The 15930-nt window shown below is 43.8% G+C and overlaps 4 protein-coding genes across 4 annotated transcripts; 3 read left to right on the forward strand and 1 right to left on the reverse strand.

The window, feature by feature from the left end:
- Positions 1 to 1400: 1400 nt before the first annotated feature.
- LOC109756817 (multiprotein-bridging factor 1a) lies at positions 1401 to 4545 on the forward strand. Its single transcript, XM_020315656.4, has 4 exons — positions 1401 to 1662; positions 3103 to 3186; positions 3983 to 4065; positions 4152 to 4545. Exons 1-4 carry the CDS (start codon positions 1521 to 1523, stop codon positions 4269 to 4271), a joined length of 429 nt encoding a protein of 142 aa, XP_020171245.1. The 5' UTR covers positions 1401 to 1520; the 3' UTR covers positions 4272 to 4545.
- Positions 4546 to 5473: 928 nt separating this feature from the next.
- LOC109756821 (protein MALE DISCOVERER 2) lies at positions 5474 to 10068 on the forward strand. The gene is made up of 12 exons (XM_020315661.4): positions 5474 to 6183; positions 6285 to 6417; positions 6668 to 6739; positions 7215 to 7358; positions 7426 to 7527; positions 7650 to 7714; positions 7800 to 8264; positions 8537 to 8727; positions 8816 to 8948; positions 9039 to 9196; positions 9327 to 9512; positions 9611 to 10068. Exons 1-12 carry the CDS (start codon positions 6087 to 6089, stop codon positions 9866 to 9868), a joined length of 2004 nt encoding a protein of 667 aa, XP_020171250.1. The 5' UTR covers positions 5474 to 6086; the 3' UTR covers positions 9869 to 10068.
- A 1485-nt stretch (positions 10069 to 11553) lies between these two features.
- Positions 11554 to 13583, forward strand: LOC109756822 (CBL-interacting protein kinase 5). Its single transcript, XM_020315663.4, has one exon. The coding sequence runs from the start codon at positions 11884 to 11886 to the stop codon at positions 13276 to 13278; it is 1395 nt and encodes a 464-aa protein (XP_020171252.1). The 5' UTR covers positions 11554 to 11883; the 3' UTR covers positions 13279 to 13583.
- A 1555-nt stretch (positions 13584 to 15138) lies between these two features.
- Positions 15139 to 15704, reverse strand: LOC109756823 (uncharacterized). Its single transcript, XM_020315664.3, has 2 exons — positions 15609 to 15704; positions 15139 to 15527 (listed from the first exon to the last, which is right to left on the reverse strand). The coding sequence occupies exons 1-2, from the start codon at positions 15670 to 15672 to the stop codon at positions 15364 to 15366; spliced, it is 228 nt and encodes a 75-aa protein (XP_020171253.1). The 5' UTR covers positions 15673 to 15704; the 3' UTR covers positions 15139 to 15363.
- Between the last annotated feature and the right edge of the window lie 226 nt (positions 15705 to 15930).

Below are 15930 nucleotides of genomic sequence, written 5' to 3' on the forward strand. Positions count from 1 at the left end.
TGGCACAAATTTACTAAGGACATATTAAAGAGACGAGACGAATGGTGAAAGATAATGCGGGGGACCAGTGGGAATGGACGGCCAAGTTCACGGCCTCCATGCGGAAGATGAGCGAGCTCAACGGCATCGTGAGGGCGAGATTAGAGAGTTTTGCCACGTGACAAACAAGGGCTAGGGCCTAGGGACGGGGGCATCGTCTATCACTGTTATATGTATATTATTTATTTTCAGATTTGCTAGTGTTTTGTTGGATGAAATCAATTGGCGTTCAATCATTTTTTTTGTCCGCCATCTATATGTTGAAATTCTTGCTATTCCTTTTCTTTTTGGCTCCGGGTTGGTTGGTTGTTACCAGGCCGCATTCTTTTCCAAGGAGATCAAGTATTTTGCGCGCCTGGCGTCTTCTGGCTGACAGGCTGAGTGCCCCTTCATTTAAAAAATTTCTTTCTCTTCTGTAGCCGCCATTTTCTCCTCCCCTTTTTTCTTTTTCCAACGATAGCTCAGAGAGACATGGAAATTTTGTTTTGGATCTCTCCTTCGCTGCTCGTTTGAGGGTTTGGTGGTGAGACGTCTGGAGCTCTTGAGACAGTTGTGGTTGGTTTCATCTCTCCTCATCCTTGCATTTCTCTCCTTTGTTCCTAATTTAAATTTATTTTTTCTTTGCTCAGATTTGTGGGTTGCTCGTGTTTTTTTTTGCGAGATCAATAGTAGTTTATTCCATTATGATAGGGCTACAATCATAATGGAATCGGTGAGACTCAATCGTAGGTTTTTGTTGATGCTCCCTTGTTAGATGCATGTGTTAGTTTCTCCGCAATTTCTTGCCTGATTCTATTTTTCTATAGCTAGATTTTGAAAAAGTTCATGAAATTGAGAAAAAGTTCACTAACTTGAGAAATGTTATCGGATTTGAAAAAGTTAATTGGAAAAAGTTCACTAACTTGAGAAAAAATGTGAATTTGAAAAAAGTTCACAGATTTAATAAATTGTTCATAATTAACGCTAAAAGTTCATGAAATTTGAAAAAAGTTTCTGGCATTTGAAAAAAGTTCATGCATTCAATAAAAATATTCATGGATTTTAAGAAATTTATGTATTTGAAAAAGTTCACGGATTGAAAAGTTTATATACATTGGAAAAAACCGTGAAACAAAAAAAAAAGATAATACCGAATATAACAATCTGAAAAAAAAACTAAATGCGGTCGTGAAAGTTTGGGGAAGCTTCATTTCAGGAGCGAGTGTGAGTTGCGGAAATGAAGGAAAAAATGCGGTCACCAAAGAGAGAAAAAGCTAAATGGTCCAAGTCCGCTCCGACACGTTACCAGCCCATCAGTTTCGCGGAAGGGCCCATTTGCGTTCACCTCAAGAGGAGTCACGAGACCGTCGCCACCTTAACCCCGATCATTCGCACCGACCAAATCCTCATCGTCTCCAACCTCGGCGAAACCCTAGCTAGCCCCACCGAATCGCAAGCCCCCCCCCCCCCCCCCCCCCCCCCCCCCCCCGGAGCAAGCCGAGATGTCTCGCACCGGACCGATCGCCCAGGACTGGGAGCCGGTGGTCGTGCGCAAGAAGCTGCCCAACGCCGCCGCCAAGAAGGACGAGAAGGCCGTCAACGCCGCCCGCCGCGCCGGCGTCGACATCGACATCGCCAAGAAGCGTACGCATCCTTCCTGGCCCGGCCTTTTCGACACCTTGTCTCGGAGTAGAAAGGAATCGCTTGACGCGGCGGTGGATTTGGTTTGGCCGCGTAGTGGCTAGTTTGTCTTAGAGTAGGCGAGGGTTTTCGCCAGATTGGCGTGCGATGCTGCGAATCTTAGGGCGTCGGATTGAGTCTCCTTGATTTTCGGACATCGGCGTGTCGTAATCCGAAGCATGTTCATGTTTCACACGAGGGTTTTCGGTAGAATGGATTCCTTGGCCTTTTTTTTAGGGAAATAAATTATTATGAAATTTTGGAAGAATAAATTGTCTGTAAGCTTTAGAAGACCAGGGCATGTTCTTGTTTGGTCATTTGATTGTGCTAAGCATCTTATTTTCATGAGATTTTTTTCTTTCTTCTACGATTCACTTGTTTGATTGGTGACGATGCAGCACTTGTACTGAATCTGAGGTTAGAACATACAGTTACTGGGGTTTAATCCTTGTAGTCTGTATTGCAGGAGTGGCTCTGATTGCATCTCTGATGTGATCATGCATTCGGATTTGGTACTGAAAGTTAAAATATCTACACTCCTTTGCAGCATGTAAAATCGTCAAAAAGTGTTGATAAGAACCTGTGATATGTTGGGGCAAGATCTGTATAAGTAGAATGACGTTGCATCAATTAGCATGTCTAAAGTTTATGAATTTTTTCGGACGAGAAAGAACAATATTAATATAACATTTATGTACCTTATGAAAAAAGTTCAATCACACGCTGAGAAATAGAAGTGACAATCTTGGTGTGGACATTAGCAAGGTAGATTTCTGCTACTATTACAGCAATGTTTGCCCCTTTTTTTCCGCGATGTGTGGGTTGAGCTTGGATTTGAAAATTAGTGTGTTGGTAGATCCATGTTATATTAGTCTTTTCTAAATTATAATCAGAATTCTATATGACTATTAGAAATGTTAATTATCCTTTTAGTGCACCTGTACACCTCATGTGCCTAGTTTCTAGTGCACACCTATTGTGTTTAAGTGTGGATTTTATATGATCCATATGTTTAACTGTTTATTTTTGTGCATAAGGGGAGTTAGTGATGTCTACTGTCTTGGTTTCCTTTGCAGTAACGCACTTCATGCCAACATTGAACAGTAATTTCTTGCTCATGTTAGTTAAGTGATTGCCATTGAAGAGGTTTAGTTAAGCCTGTCCTGGAATACCTTTCTCTTTTATGATGAGTTATTTTCTAGTTTTCTTATGCATATGGCCATCATAAATGCTTGAACATGATCAGTATGTGATATCTTGTATAATAGGCGGTGCTGTAAAAGAGGCTTCCATCGTATGATCAAAATATCTATCTGTGCATATCTTTTGCACACTTTTGTCGAGATAGATATGTGAGAGTTTTATATATTGCTTTAACTTGGATGACATTGTTGATGAATGCAGATAATGCTGGGACAAACAAAGCTGCTCATAGCACCACATCGCTCAATACAAAGAGGCTTGATGATGATACAGAGAATCTTGCTCGTGAGTTCCTTACACTTTTTACTTCTATATGTTTCAAAAGGAATGACTACCTAGCAAAGCTGTTTATTGTCCAATCATTTTGTTTATGTGATGTGCGTATGGCAATCATTTTGTTTATGTGATGCGTGTATGTCTCAGTTAAATCTAATAATATCTGTGAAATATGGCAATGCTTTTTTCCTTTGGTTAAAAGGAACTATACATGAGTATGCTTGTTAGTTGATCAGTTTCCCTTGTTTCTCAATGCGTTGACATGCATTTCTGTATGTGTCTACTTATCTAGTAAAGAATGTTGTGCTTGCTTGAGTGTTCCACACTATCGAGGCAACACTATTTCCTAATTGATCTACTATCATGGACTCGTGACTTACCCAATTGTTCGATGAATTCTGTGAGGTTTGTAATAAACATAATTTGTTGTGAAGTACAAGTCAGTTTTTTCTTAGTTTCTACTGATATTAATTCAACTGTTGATCACAAGGAAAATAAGTTCCTCTATAATGTACCTGTACTGTCCTTTCAGAGAAAATTTGCTGTTTAGAAGCAGTGTGTATTCTGCTGCATTTGATATCATATTCTACAAATATGGTAATCATGATTTTTCTATGGGTGTACCTATACTTTTATTTAGGATTACGATGTTAAAACTTAAGTTACATTATAGGAATGCTATTCTATGAAATTTTACTCCCAAGGAATTTGAATCCTTCAATGATCCTTACTTTTTCATTGTTATTGAATGTCAATACAATACATCTTTTATTGCTTTTTAACCCTTGGGGGTTATCTTCAACAGATGAGCGTGTGCCGTCAGACCTGAAGAAGAGCATTATGCAGGCTAGAACGGACAAGAAGCTCACACAGGCACAGCTTGCACAGGTATGATGAATCTTACTTCACTACCAACCTGAAATCTGTAACATCTCTCTGCCTTCATTCCCTAAGACACATTGTTTGATTACCAGCTGATCAATGAGAAGCCACAAGTCATCCAGGAGTACGAGTCAGGCAAGGCTATCCCAAACCAACAGATCATCGGCAAGCTGGAAAGGGCTCTTGGCACAAAGCTGCGAGGCAAGAAGTGAAGCCGCGTGCATCTGACAGGAGTCGAGGCTTTCAAGAGAGCTTGGCTGGGCAAGTTTACCGCTAAATAAAGCTTGTCTACTAAATCATGCGACTTAAGAAAACCCTGGAGTTTGGTATTTCGCTCAGGTTTGGGTGAATGTAATTATTAGCTTCTGTGAACAACTCTGTATCTGGGTTTCGTTTCGTCAGTGTGTCTTCGTGAATGTGAACTGTTCTGAATGCCTGAACCTTTATATAACTTGTCTCTGTTACCAAATGTCTCTGCATTATTAACACTTGCTCCCGCGTGTTCATTTTTATTTTTGGAGTTCTGCGTCTCGGTTTATTTTTATTTCTACTAGTAGGATGTTATTACTGGGCATTTCATGTTAATGTCAGGGCCCTTGTTATCTTGAGGGTTTTGAAAATGCATGAATTGGATGCCATGGCATGTTGAGTTCTAGTAGAAGAACTGAACATGTAATAAGATGTTTTGGGTGTGTCACACAGAAAACACATAATTCTTACTCCCTCCGTTCCAAAATAGATGACCCAACTTTGTACAAGTACAAAGTTGGGTCATCTATTTTGGAACGGAGGGAGTATTAAAGAATTCTAGAAGAACTGAAATGGCATGGTAAGTGCATGCCATATTTGTCACTGAAAGAAAGACAAATATATATATATATATATATATATATATATATATATATATATATATATATATATATATATATATGAAAATCTTCTTTTGAAATTGCACTAGATTATGGAGAAAAACAAACACGGTTTTCAATTTGGAAAAAGTCACATGGAGCATACTCCCCCAAAAATTATTTAAAATTCTCTGGTAACAAAATATCTCTAAATTTCTGGTACTCCCTCCTTTTTCTTAACTCTGCATAGTAGCTTTGTCTTGAATCAAACTTTCTGAAGTTTGATCAAGCTTGTAGAAAAAATACATGAAGCTTTACAATATCAAGTGATATAGCATAAGAAGAAAAAAAGAAAAACTGAAAACAATTTTTTGCACGAATCTCCATGTAAAATCAAAGAAAGATAGTATCGAATCTGAGACTTAGCAAAATTGAAAAATATTAGAATATCAAATAGGTTCAATATGAAAATATATTCCATGATGATTCTAGTAGTATTTATTTTATATTGTAAAAAGCTTCATATTTTTCTGTACCAATTTAGTTAAATTCTAAAAAGACACGGAAGGGGTATAGAATTCTTTTGAAGCAAAGAGGACCTGAAATGGCCATGCTCTATTTCTGCGGTTTGCCGCGCGCGGCGGCGACGGGGACGCGCCGCCGCCAACCGTCTTCGCGGCCTTCCCTCCCTCCCCCCGTCCGAATCTGACCACCACCCACCGCCTTCGCGCGCGAAATCCCCCGTCCCCTTCGCGCCGCCGCCAACCGCACATCCCGGCAGGAACCTATCCAGCTCCGCCGGGACAACCCCCCAGCTTTCGCGGAGCAGGAGGCCAAACCCGGGCAGCAGCTGCCTCCCTCCCTCATCCACCCATGGCCGCCGGCGAATAGCTCGCCGGAACCAGCGCCGCGGCGTCCTGCCCTCCCGGGCCTTCCTCCCCCTCTTCTGCTCTCCCGGCATGATAGATGGCCAAGCCGAGGAGAAACGCCCGCCCTGAAGCAAGGCCCCACCGGAGCTAGCTAGCGCCTCCGGGCCGGCCGTGCCGTTCGTCCACCGGTCTCCGTCTTAGTTACTCGTCTTGTTCTGCCCCGCTCTGAGAGACCGCGGGTGTCCGTCCGAGGACGGCGTCGGTGTGTCCAGCCAGCGAGTGGCCGCCGGGAGGCGCCCGCGTCGTAGCCATGGGTGGCGCGCGTCGGGGGCTCATGCTGCTCCTCGTCCTCGTCGTGCTGCTCCAGGCGCAGGCATGGGCCGGCGCCGCTCCGCTCAACGGCGAAGGTAACTCACAATGCCATCACACGAGAGACCGATGGTAGCGCTCGATTTGTGGTTGTGCCTGGATGATTCATGGGTGTGGTGCAATCCTGTACATGTGCTAGGATTGGCTTTGCTGGAGCTGAGGGCGAGGGTGGAGGGAGATCCCCATGGAGTCTTCCATGACTGGGATCCCATGGACAACAATCCCTGCAGCTGGTCCGGCGTCCAATGCTCTGACGGCAATGTGGAGATTCTGTAAGTCTGTTTTTCCCCCTCTATTTTCTTCCAAATGTTGACGCAATGCCTCCACGCGATTATTTATGTGCCGAATTTTGTAATTGCCTACATTGTTCAAATCATATCGTGCCAGATTTATGTCAGGAAATAGCTTCTTTCCAAGTTGAAATTAAGATGTTTGCAAATCATTTGTGCCAATACGATTAGCTAAGGTAGTGTAGTAATTGTGCATCATGTGCCTTTAGTTCTTATTTTCTTCAACATATAGGAATTTAACAGGTCATGAACTGGCTGGAACCCTCGCACCTGAGATTGGAAGCCTACAATGTCTAAGATCACTGTGAGTATTTTAACTATACTTTATCTGGATTATAAGAGGTTAGTTTAGAATTCCATTGTTTGATGCTTATTTCTATATAATGGCGTATTTGATCAGGATAATTCTGAATCACAGACGGTTGCATTTGCAAGCATTGCATGTCGCACTTACAGCCTTGCTGGTTTCGAAAAATCATGCAAAAAAGCATGGACATACATTACGCTATATCATGTGCACCTATAAACTTTCATTTAAAGTTATGAGTTTTTGTACCTTGTACAAAAACAAAAGGACATAAATGAACTGTATCGGGTACTATTCACTTATCTCGTTTATTTCGTACATGTCAAAAATGATGTTAGTTTTTGATGAAAATTTCTAGATGCACCATTGCACCTACGTTAGCAAGCGTTTGCCCAAAATGTTCTTTTGTTTGATCAATATTATGTGAATACGTGTGTTGGGTGATATTGGCTTAATTCTTATTTCTGTCTAGTTTACTTCCAAAGAACAATTTCCATGGGCAAATCCCCAGAGAGTTTGGAGGGTTATCTGCCCTTGAAGTACTGGATTTGAGTGCCAACAACTTGGATGGAACAATTCCAAAAGAACTAGGGACGATGCCACTACTCAAACAGCTGTAAGGCCAATTGCATCATTTGTGATCTCTTCTTTGCTTCGTAGAATGAAGTACCATTGTGTTTCAGATCACTTCACAATAATCAGTTCCAAGAAGGCGTCTCATCTTTCAACATACAAGGTGGAGCTGCTGAGCAGACATGCTGCTTGAGCAGAAAACTAGGTTGCTGGTAAGTGGCTACATGGATGTGCCCGGCCCTACTTTTGTGGTCACTCAACTTAGCCTTCAACTATTCATAGGTTTCATTTCTGAAAGTTTTATTTCACATCCTAACAGATTTTCGTTTTACAGGCTGGGGTCTAAGAATTGGATTTCTTTCAACGTCCTCCGTGGGAAATATTGCAACAATCTACCAAGTAATTGGGCATTGTCAGGATGTAGACTCAACATTTTTTGTCTGATGTGTTACACATCATTAAACAATTACATTTTGTCTGTCAGGTTTTACCGAGTCACACATAATGCAGAATTTGCAGTCCATAGCAAGTGCGATGCGCCGCAGGCTGCTTGAAGCTGGCAATCTGCCTGCTCTTTCAGGGAATAATGACCTGGAAAATTCAACAGGAATCCAGAGACCTGCTGATGTTCTATCTCTAGGGACTGGTTCATTTCCTGCGTTCCCAAAGTCGGATGGCCAAATCCTGATGCCTTCGGTTCCAGAATCCGTTGAGAATGTTGATGCTGCAACACCAAAGCAGGTGCCTGCCGCAGTGACCCAATCAGACGACAAAGAGTCATCTGGTGCGAAGTATGGCATTTGGACTTATGTCCTCATATTTCTAGCTGCAATACTGCTCATTAGCCTGATTATTGCGCCGATCTTGGTCTGTCGGAAGCGAGGGGATGGATCAATAGCCCCCTGGAAAGCAGGGCTAAGCGGCCAACTTCGGAAGGCATTTGTAACAGGCAAACATTCTAACTATCCTATTGGCTTTTATTGTTTATGAAGTCAATATATCTCATGAAAGAAACATAATAAACACATGCATAGCCTGACAACATTTCAAGAACATGTGGGTCTTCTGTGATACAATTTGTATTTTATATGCACCAGATATTCTTATTTAAAACTGGCACATGATCAGCTCAGGACGCTTGTGCTTCCATTATATTTGTTGAGATGCCATTGCCTCCGGGTAATACAATTTAACTTTCGATAGCTCAATTCTTTCATTCAGGTGTTCCACAGCTAAACAGACTAGAACTCGAGGCCGCTTGCGAGGATTTCAGCAACATTCTCAACGCTCTGCCTTTCTGTACCGTGTTCAAGGGGACATTATCCAGTGGAGTCGAGATCTGTGTTGTCTCCACTTCCATTTCATCGGTCAAGGAGTGGTCCAAGAGTTCAGAAACGTTCTTCAGAAAAAAGGTGATTCCGAACATCTTCTAGTAGTAGCCAACAATAAACAAGTTGCAAGTTCTAGTAACCTTTCTAATCACCCCATTTCCTTGTGTAGATAGATACAGTGTCAAGAGTCAACCACAAGAACTTTGTCAATCTCCTCGGATATTGCATAGAAAATAAACCCTTCATGAGGATGATGGTGTACGAGTATGCTCCGAATGGAACTCTTTCTGAGCATCTTCATCGTAAGGAATTTTACTTTCGCATTACTTCCTTGCGCATAAGCTATGTATACTCTATATATCCGCCTCCAAACTGAATTACTAACCTCGCAGTCAAGGTGTTTGAGGATCTCGACTGGGCTGCGAGGATGAGGATCATCATGGGCCTGGCGTACTGCCTCCAGTACATGCACCATGAGCTCAATCCGCCTGTGGCGATAAACGATATACGCTCCGACGCAATCTTTATGACAGATGACTATGCTGCTAAGGTATCCATTTGAAGGAAATCAGTTTTTTTTCTTCTTCTGAAACACGGAGTTCAGTGCAGGCATGGTTCATTAATAAGCTACCACATTATAATTAACACAACCATTGAGTGAGATGGACACTGATTTGCAGATTGCCGATGTTGGCATGTGGAAAGAACTCGCGGACAGAGCAAAGGCTGCAAAGCAGGACGGCAGCAGCCGCTCTGAACCTCCTCCCGATCTCGCGGGCAGCGTCTTCTGCTTCGGCATGCTTCTGCTGGAGATCATATCCGGAAAGCTTCCTGAACCAGGTGGCCATGAACTGACCTGCATCTGGGTATAACACGACGAACGAACCGCGCAACTCCAAACTCCAAACTTAATTTCCGAAAACATTGCATCGTTACAACTGTCAACTTGCTTTCTGCCGCGCAGGCTGCCAAGCATCTCAAAGCCAAGAACTATGTCGAGCTCGTCGACACTGTGCTCGAGGAACACAAGGCCAACGAGCTGGAGGCCGTCTGCGAGGTGATCGAGGAGTGCACCGACCCCGACCCGACGCGGCGGCCAGCAATGCGAGACGTGACGGGAAAGCTCAGGGAGGTTCTTGGCGTCTCGCCGGAGGCGGCGGCGCCGCGGCTCTCGCCCCTCTGGTGGGCTGAGCTCGAGTTACTGTCCATAAAGTCGACCTAGTAGGATGCTGCTGCTGCATATGTATACCATTTGTTTGGGTGGGCACCAACGTGCCGTTGTAACATCATCCCTCTTGATCCTACGAACAGTTTCGCTGTAAACTTTGGCTGAGCGCTGTGATCACCCGTGCAGGGAAAAGGTTGTAAATGACAGATGTGATGCAGCTACTGATTTAAATGCACATGTTGATCTTTACTCAAGATGAGGGAATACCATGGGCATGTACAGTACTACTGAGTATTATTCATTTTTATTGGTGTAATTTTTTTTCGAACAAGTGCCTGGTGCTACCACCTACCATGTGAATCTTCAGTTTTTAGTTTCTGAATATGCCACCTGATTCAAAGCTCTGATGATAAAACTAGGTCTAACCAATGCATGGTTTAAGTTTTCCATATGAAAATTCATCCATTTCAACTATGTTCATTTCTTGTCTGTCTCTCTATTGCTCGGTGAAATCGTGCACCAAGTATTCAGAAGCTACTCACCCAATCAATAATCAATCCTTTTAGGGTCTGTTCTATCGACAAGCAGCCAGATATTATAAGTAGAAATTATGGAATTCAGGTGTTATTTTTAACCTAGCTTCTTGCAAATCATGCACTCGACACATGGCACGACCATGACCTACAACCACACCAAATTGGACATTCATGTGTGGCAATTTTTTTCTTCTGAAAAATCAGTATGGTGAGAGAAATGTCATGCGATTGACACGTGGATTTAGCAGGCTACATGCGCCGACCACATGGTCGGGGAAGGAACAGCGCGATCTAGTCTACGGCTGAAACATGCCGATTCTGTCGTCGAAAAAATATACCGCAGAAACCCATGGGAAAGAACTGGCCACGCAAGGACATGACGGGATGGATTGGATGTGGGTTACTGATTAATCAACATCTGAGTGTGACATGAGTTTCAAGAAATAAATAGATTGGATGTGACAAGCCGAGTGCTGCATTCTCTGTATCAAGTTTCGCCTCAAGTTTCAGCCAACCAAATATACCTGGCGTTTGTGGCAAGAGACTAAACTAGGGTCAATGTCCTGGAAGATTCTCACCATCGTCCATTTGTCAGCTAAAAATGAGAAAGGATGGACACCTATTGCCAGGATTCAGAACAAAAGAAAAGTACCACCTGAACGCATATGTACAGCATGCGTGTGGCTCTGTCTCTGATTGTGGAGAAGTGAGAATTCTTCAAGCAAAAACCCAATGTATGTAAATGAAAAACAAAGGAAGAAGCAAAGGGAGGTTGGCATCAGTTGCATCCAGATCACGCAAGACCACGGCCAAACCACCCCAGAAACATATGCTCAGCACATGCATTGTTGCACCCTCAGCTCGGCAAACTGGTCGATTATGGAAAACCTAACACCTTGCTCGGAGACATCAGCCGTGATGGCCACATGCGCGGCCCAAGCTAAGTGGTCACCAGCCCAACACCCCACCCACCCCACATCTTGTTAAACAAGCCAATCATGGATATGACATTCAATTACTACTATTCACATAATGCAATGCACCAGCAAGCAGTTCCCATCACGAAAGACACATGTAATTGTTGCACAGAAAGATGGAAGGCTGGGATGGAAGGCTAGGATGTGTGGATGGGTTCATTCAGAGCAGGCCGGTGAGGCTCCCCCTGCCTACAAATAGCACCAGAAACCACAGCCATCCAACGCAACGTGCCCGGCTTATTATTAGGCGGCCTGTTCCAGCTCCAGAGAGGGAAGGGCGAGCTCCTGGCCTCATGTCGCGAGGAAAGCTCTAGCCACCGCAGACTATTCTTCTCTCCCACCATCCTCTCCTTCATCCTTGGAGGATTCTGAGAAAACAGACCAGTCGTGTATTAGTTTTCCCCCCAATCACAGCGCGCTCTCGCCCTTCACCTCTCCTCCCTCTCGGGGAGGGAGGGACACAGAGGCACGAAGTGGCGCAGAGTAGACGCTTGTGAACACCCAATTTTACCTCCACCCAGCTTGCTGCTGCTCTTGTGCACAAGGATCCGATAGGATGGAGAGGAAGTCCACCATTCTCATGAACCGGTACGAGCTTGGTCGTATGCTCGGGCAAGGCACCTTCGCCAAGGTGTACCATGCGCGGAGCCTTGCGACCAACCAGAGCGTCGCCATCAAGGTCATTGACAAGGAGAAGGTGCTGCGTGTCGGCATGATTGACCAGATCAAGCGGGAGATCTCCATCATGCGCCTGGTTCGCCACCCAAACATCGTCCAGCTGCACGAGGTCATGGCCAGCAAGACCAAGATATACTTTGCCATGGAGTATGTCCGGGGCGGCGAGCTCTTTGCCAGGGTGGCCAAGGGCCGGCTCAAGGAAGATGCTGCAAGGAAGTACTTTCAACAGTTGATAGGGGCTGTGGACTTTTGCCACAGCCGTGATGTCTATCACCGGGACCTCAAGCCGGAGAACCTCCTTGTGGATGAGCATGGAAACCTCAAGGTGTCCGACTTCGGGTTGAGTGCCCTCAAGGAGTGTCAGAAGCAAGACGGGCTGCTGCACACAACGTGTGGCACACCTGCATATGTTGCGCCGGAGATAATCAACAAGAAGGGCTATGATGGAGAAAAGGCAGACATATGGTCTTGTGGTGTCATACTTTTTGTTCTGCTTGCTGGTTACCTCCCATTCCAAGACTCAAATTTGATGGAGATGTACCGGAAGATCAGCAAAGGTGATGTCAGGCATCCACAGTGGTTCAGTTCTGATGCCCGGAAGATTCTATCCAGGCTGCTCGACCCTAATCCAAACACTAGGATCACCATGGACAAGCTGATTGAGCACCCGTGGTTCAAGAAAGGGTACAAACCAGCAGTGACTCTGGCAACGCCACGTGCCTCAAAGGATCTTAATGATGTCCAGGCTGCTTTCAGCACGGACCAAAAGGATGGTAAAGGCAACAGGGCAGAACAACCAAATAGCCCATTGAAGCCAGCGAGCTTGAATGCGTTTGACATAATCTCCCTCTCCAAAGGTTTTGATCTTTCTGGCCTATTTGAGAAGGACCAAGAGCAGAAGTCGAACTCGCGGTTCATGACCCAAAAACCCGCATCAGCAATAGTGTCAAAGCTGGAGCAGATAGCTGAGACAGAGTCCTTCAAGGTGAAGAAGCAGGACGGACTGGTGACGCTGCAGGGATCCAAAGAAGGGAGGAAGGGGCAGCTTGCGATTGATGCGGAGATCTTTGAAGTGACTCCATCCTTCTATGTTGTTGAGGTGAAGAAGTCGGCAGGAGACACATTGGAGTACGAACGGTTCTGCAAGAAGGGCCTACGGCCTTCTCTCAAGGACATCTGCTGGAATGGTCCGTCAGAGGAAAAGCTTCCATCAGTATCGGAGTCAGTACCTCCAACTCCGTCCTCCAAGTCGACCAAAAGAAATGGCATTTAAGTGTGATATCTTCTGAGTTGCAATTACAATCTATTCTCCTCTCTCTTTCTTCCCTCCTCAAAGAGCTGAGACTTTGCTCACTTGAGCTGAGCATCAAGCTTTAGGGCTCTTTGTTAATCTTTTTTTGCAGTTTCCAATTTGTGGTAGCAATTGTAGTATATGGTTCTCCTGTTCTGTTCACCAATAGAAGCACAAAAGGTGACGGTAACACTCTTACAGTGTTGCTCTGGGACAAGCATACCATCACCTGCAAAAAAGATTTTGTAAGAGCCAAAGCTATTATAGGATGATTAGAACTTCATAAATGACCATGGCAGATAGCATAGAACAGATTCCTCTCTGTGTCATATTCCCGGTATGTTCTCTTGCGACTTGAGTACATCCTACTTGTTATGAAGTTCTAAGTAAAATACAGATGCATTAAACAAGTAGCATGGATTTGATGGAGCGCAGAAATAAAATTCTGAAGTGCCCAACAATTATTTATTTAGTACAAAGTTAGTACAAAATTGAGTCACTTGTTTTGGGACGGAGTGAGTATATTAAAGCAGAAATAAACCACGGGACCAATATTATATATAACCTGTTAACCACCAGAGTTGCTCGTACAAAATAATCAACTTCTTCACTTGGTGATGTTACAAATGCATGCTTCTACCAGAAATGAATGATTCTGGTCAAACAACTTAGGATAAGAATTCTTCAGCAGAAACAAGCCACAATCAACTTACATATTATCAAAATCATGTGAGATATACAAAGTGACATCACCAGAAGTCAAAGAAGCAGAGAGCTTTATCTTTGTTGTCCATACACGGAAAATATGAAATCACGGTCTTATGATGGCATTATTGACTTATTGTTCTAATTGAGTAATAAACATTATCAAACCAGTTGACATACAAAATAAACCAACTCCAAATGAAATTTGAACAACATAGTTGATGACCTTTCACCCACCCAAACTTCTTGATATAACTTTATTTGCGACAGATCCAAACCAGGAAAGAACCTTGAATCAAACTTGACAGAGGCGGATTGTATTGGAGAGGTCCACAGGGTAAATCAAGAATTAGATAGTTTATAAAGAGCCCTTTTGCGAATCTGAAGACATAATACTCTTATGTATTTGAAGACTGCCAACATATCACCTACTCAAGCAGTTACACTAACAATTATTCATAGCCATTAAAAAAACTCTCCATGATACCATCAAATCTGCCGTGGTCACTGAAATCACATAGAAAGCAAAAATAATACCATGGCTCCTGAAATGCTATAGCACAGATGTTATCAAGGAAGTGGATAATTTCCATACTAAAACCAAGAGTGTCCCAAGACCTGGTCTAGAAGGAAACCTACATGGTAAACACACAAACATTTAGCTGTCTAGTTGCTATAAAGAAGAGTTTTTCCATCGAATTTAAATTCACCCTAGTTGCTGCAAGAATCTGATAGAGCAACAACAAGAACCTAAGGATCCTAAAAATCCCTTGCAGCATGAAATAAATGAAGTTTTCACCATTGTAAGATCAATTCACAGAACCCATAACTGCAAATCAAGAATCCCTAATTGCATATGCTTATACTTGGCAAAAGTTGATCCTAAGCATCACAGAATCTCGACAGAAAAAAAGCCCCAGAGTGTTTATATGTTACTTCAATCTGTGCATACTGTTGAAGTAAAAGAGAAAAACGTTTATAACTAGGAGAATGCTGCAACTCAGGTTTTACCAGTAAACTACCTATGGTTTGATGAGCGGTTCTGCCAAATTACCACATGAACATCGGCCGAAACAACATTGAAAGCTTTCCTGATAGAACTAATAACATGTAAATCATCGCAGCCTCACGACTCCATAGCGAACAAAAGTGTAATATTATTATTCATCAGGACACAGCTGAGCAGGTGGATTCAAGCTCGCATCATTCACAATTTCACATTGTAAAAAAAGGATGGTCGTCGGTTCATGTCATCAAAAAACATTATACAAACAGAATAAGTGGTACTATTTCCCCCCCTTTCGCGAGTGGCAAGCAACATCGCGAGAACCCTAACCAGCAAAGACGGCCCCTCCTCCGAGGTCAGGGCTTCGCGGCGGCGACGGCGCTCGCCGGAGACGCGTCGGCTGCTACCAACACAGCGGAGTCGGAAGTGGCTGCGGCCGCTGCTGCCTCAGCCGCGGCGGACGCCTCCTCCTGCTTGCGCTCGTGGTCGAGATACATGTTGATGGCCTTGGTGCAGATCACTGCGGAGACAGAGGCGTTAAGCCCCCCTGGGTAAAGCATATGAGTACAGGAATGTAAAACAGAGAGAGCAGGATGCGCACCACCGGCGCCGATGAAGGAGAAGAAACGGAGGACCGTGGTGGAGGCTTCGCCGGCGGCGGACATGGGAACTGCTTTGGACTGGGCTATGATTTGCGGGCTTGTTTTCTCGGTTTCCTTTTCGGGCTATGTTGTTTCTGTGCGAGATACAGACATGGGCCATGACATGTAGTCAGCATTTCGCTTCAACAACTTCTAAATGAGCTCGCAACTGGCACACGGCCCATTAACAGATACTCCTACATTATTATTATGTTTTTCATTTAACATGCTCTAGAAACCATGTTAAGATATAAAGAAAAAAAATCATACATTGCAAAAAAA

This window comes from Aegilops tauschii, chromosome 3 (genome assembly GCF_002575655.3).
Source record: "Aegilops tauschii subsp. strangulata cultivar AL8/78 chromosome 3, Aet v6.0, whole genome shotgun sequence".
NCBI lineage: Eukaryota > Viridiplantae > Streptophyta > Magnoliopsida > Poales > Poaceae > Aegilops > Aegilops tauschii.

Bases quoted from the DNA above. Each gene is read 5' to 3' on its own strand.
- LOC109756817 (XM_020315656.4), top strand. From the start codon at position 1,521: ATGTCTCGCACCGGACCGATCGCCCAGGACTGGGAGCCGGTGGTCGTG. The intron at 1,663-3,102 runs GTACGCATCCTT...TGATGAATGCAG, and splicing joins CATCGACATCGCCAAGAAGC to ATAATGCTGGGACAAACAAA. The intron at 3,187-3,982 runs GTGAGTTCCTTA...TATCTTCAACAG, and splicing joins TGATACAGAGAATCTTGCTC to ATGAGCGTGTGCCGTCAGAC.
- LOC109756823 (XM_020315664.3), bottom strand. From the start codon at position 15,672: ATGTCCGCCGCCGGCGAAGCCTCCACCACGGTCCTCCGTTTCTTCTCC. The intron at 15,528-15,608 runs GTGCGCATCCTG...CTGTCTCCGCAG, and splicing joins CTCCTTCATCGGCGCCGGTG to TGATCTGCACCAAGGCCATC.
- LOC109756821 (XM_020315661.4), top strand. From the start codon at position 6,087: ATGGGTGGCGCGCGTCGGGGGCTCATGCTGCTCCTCGTCCTCGTCGTG. The intron at 6,740-7,214 runs GTGAGTATTTTA...ATTTCTGTCTAG, and splicing joins CTACAATGTCTAAGATCACT to TTTACTTCCAAAGAACAATT. The intron at 9,197-9,326 runs GTATCCATTTGA...ACTGATTTGCAG, and splicing joins CAGATGACTATGCTGCTAAG to ATTGCCGATGTTGGCATGTG.
- LOC109756822 (XM_020315663.4), top strand. From the start codon at position 11,884: ATGGAGAGGAAGTCCACCATTCTCATGAACCGGTACGAGCTTGGTCGT.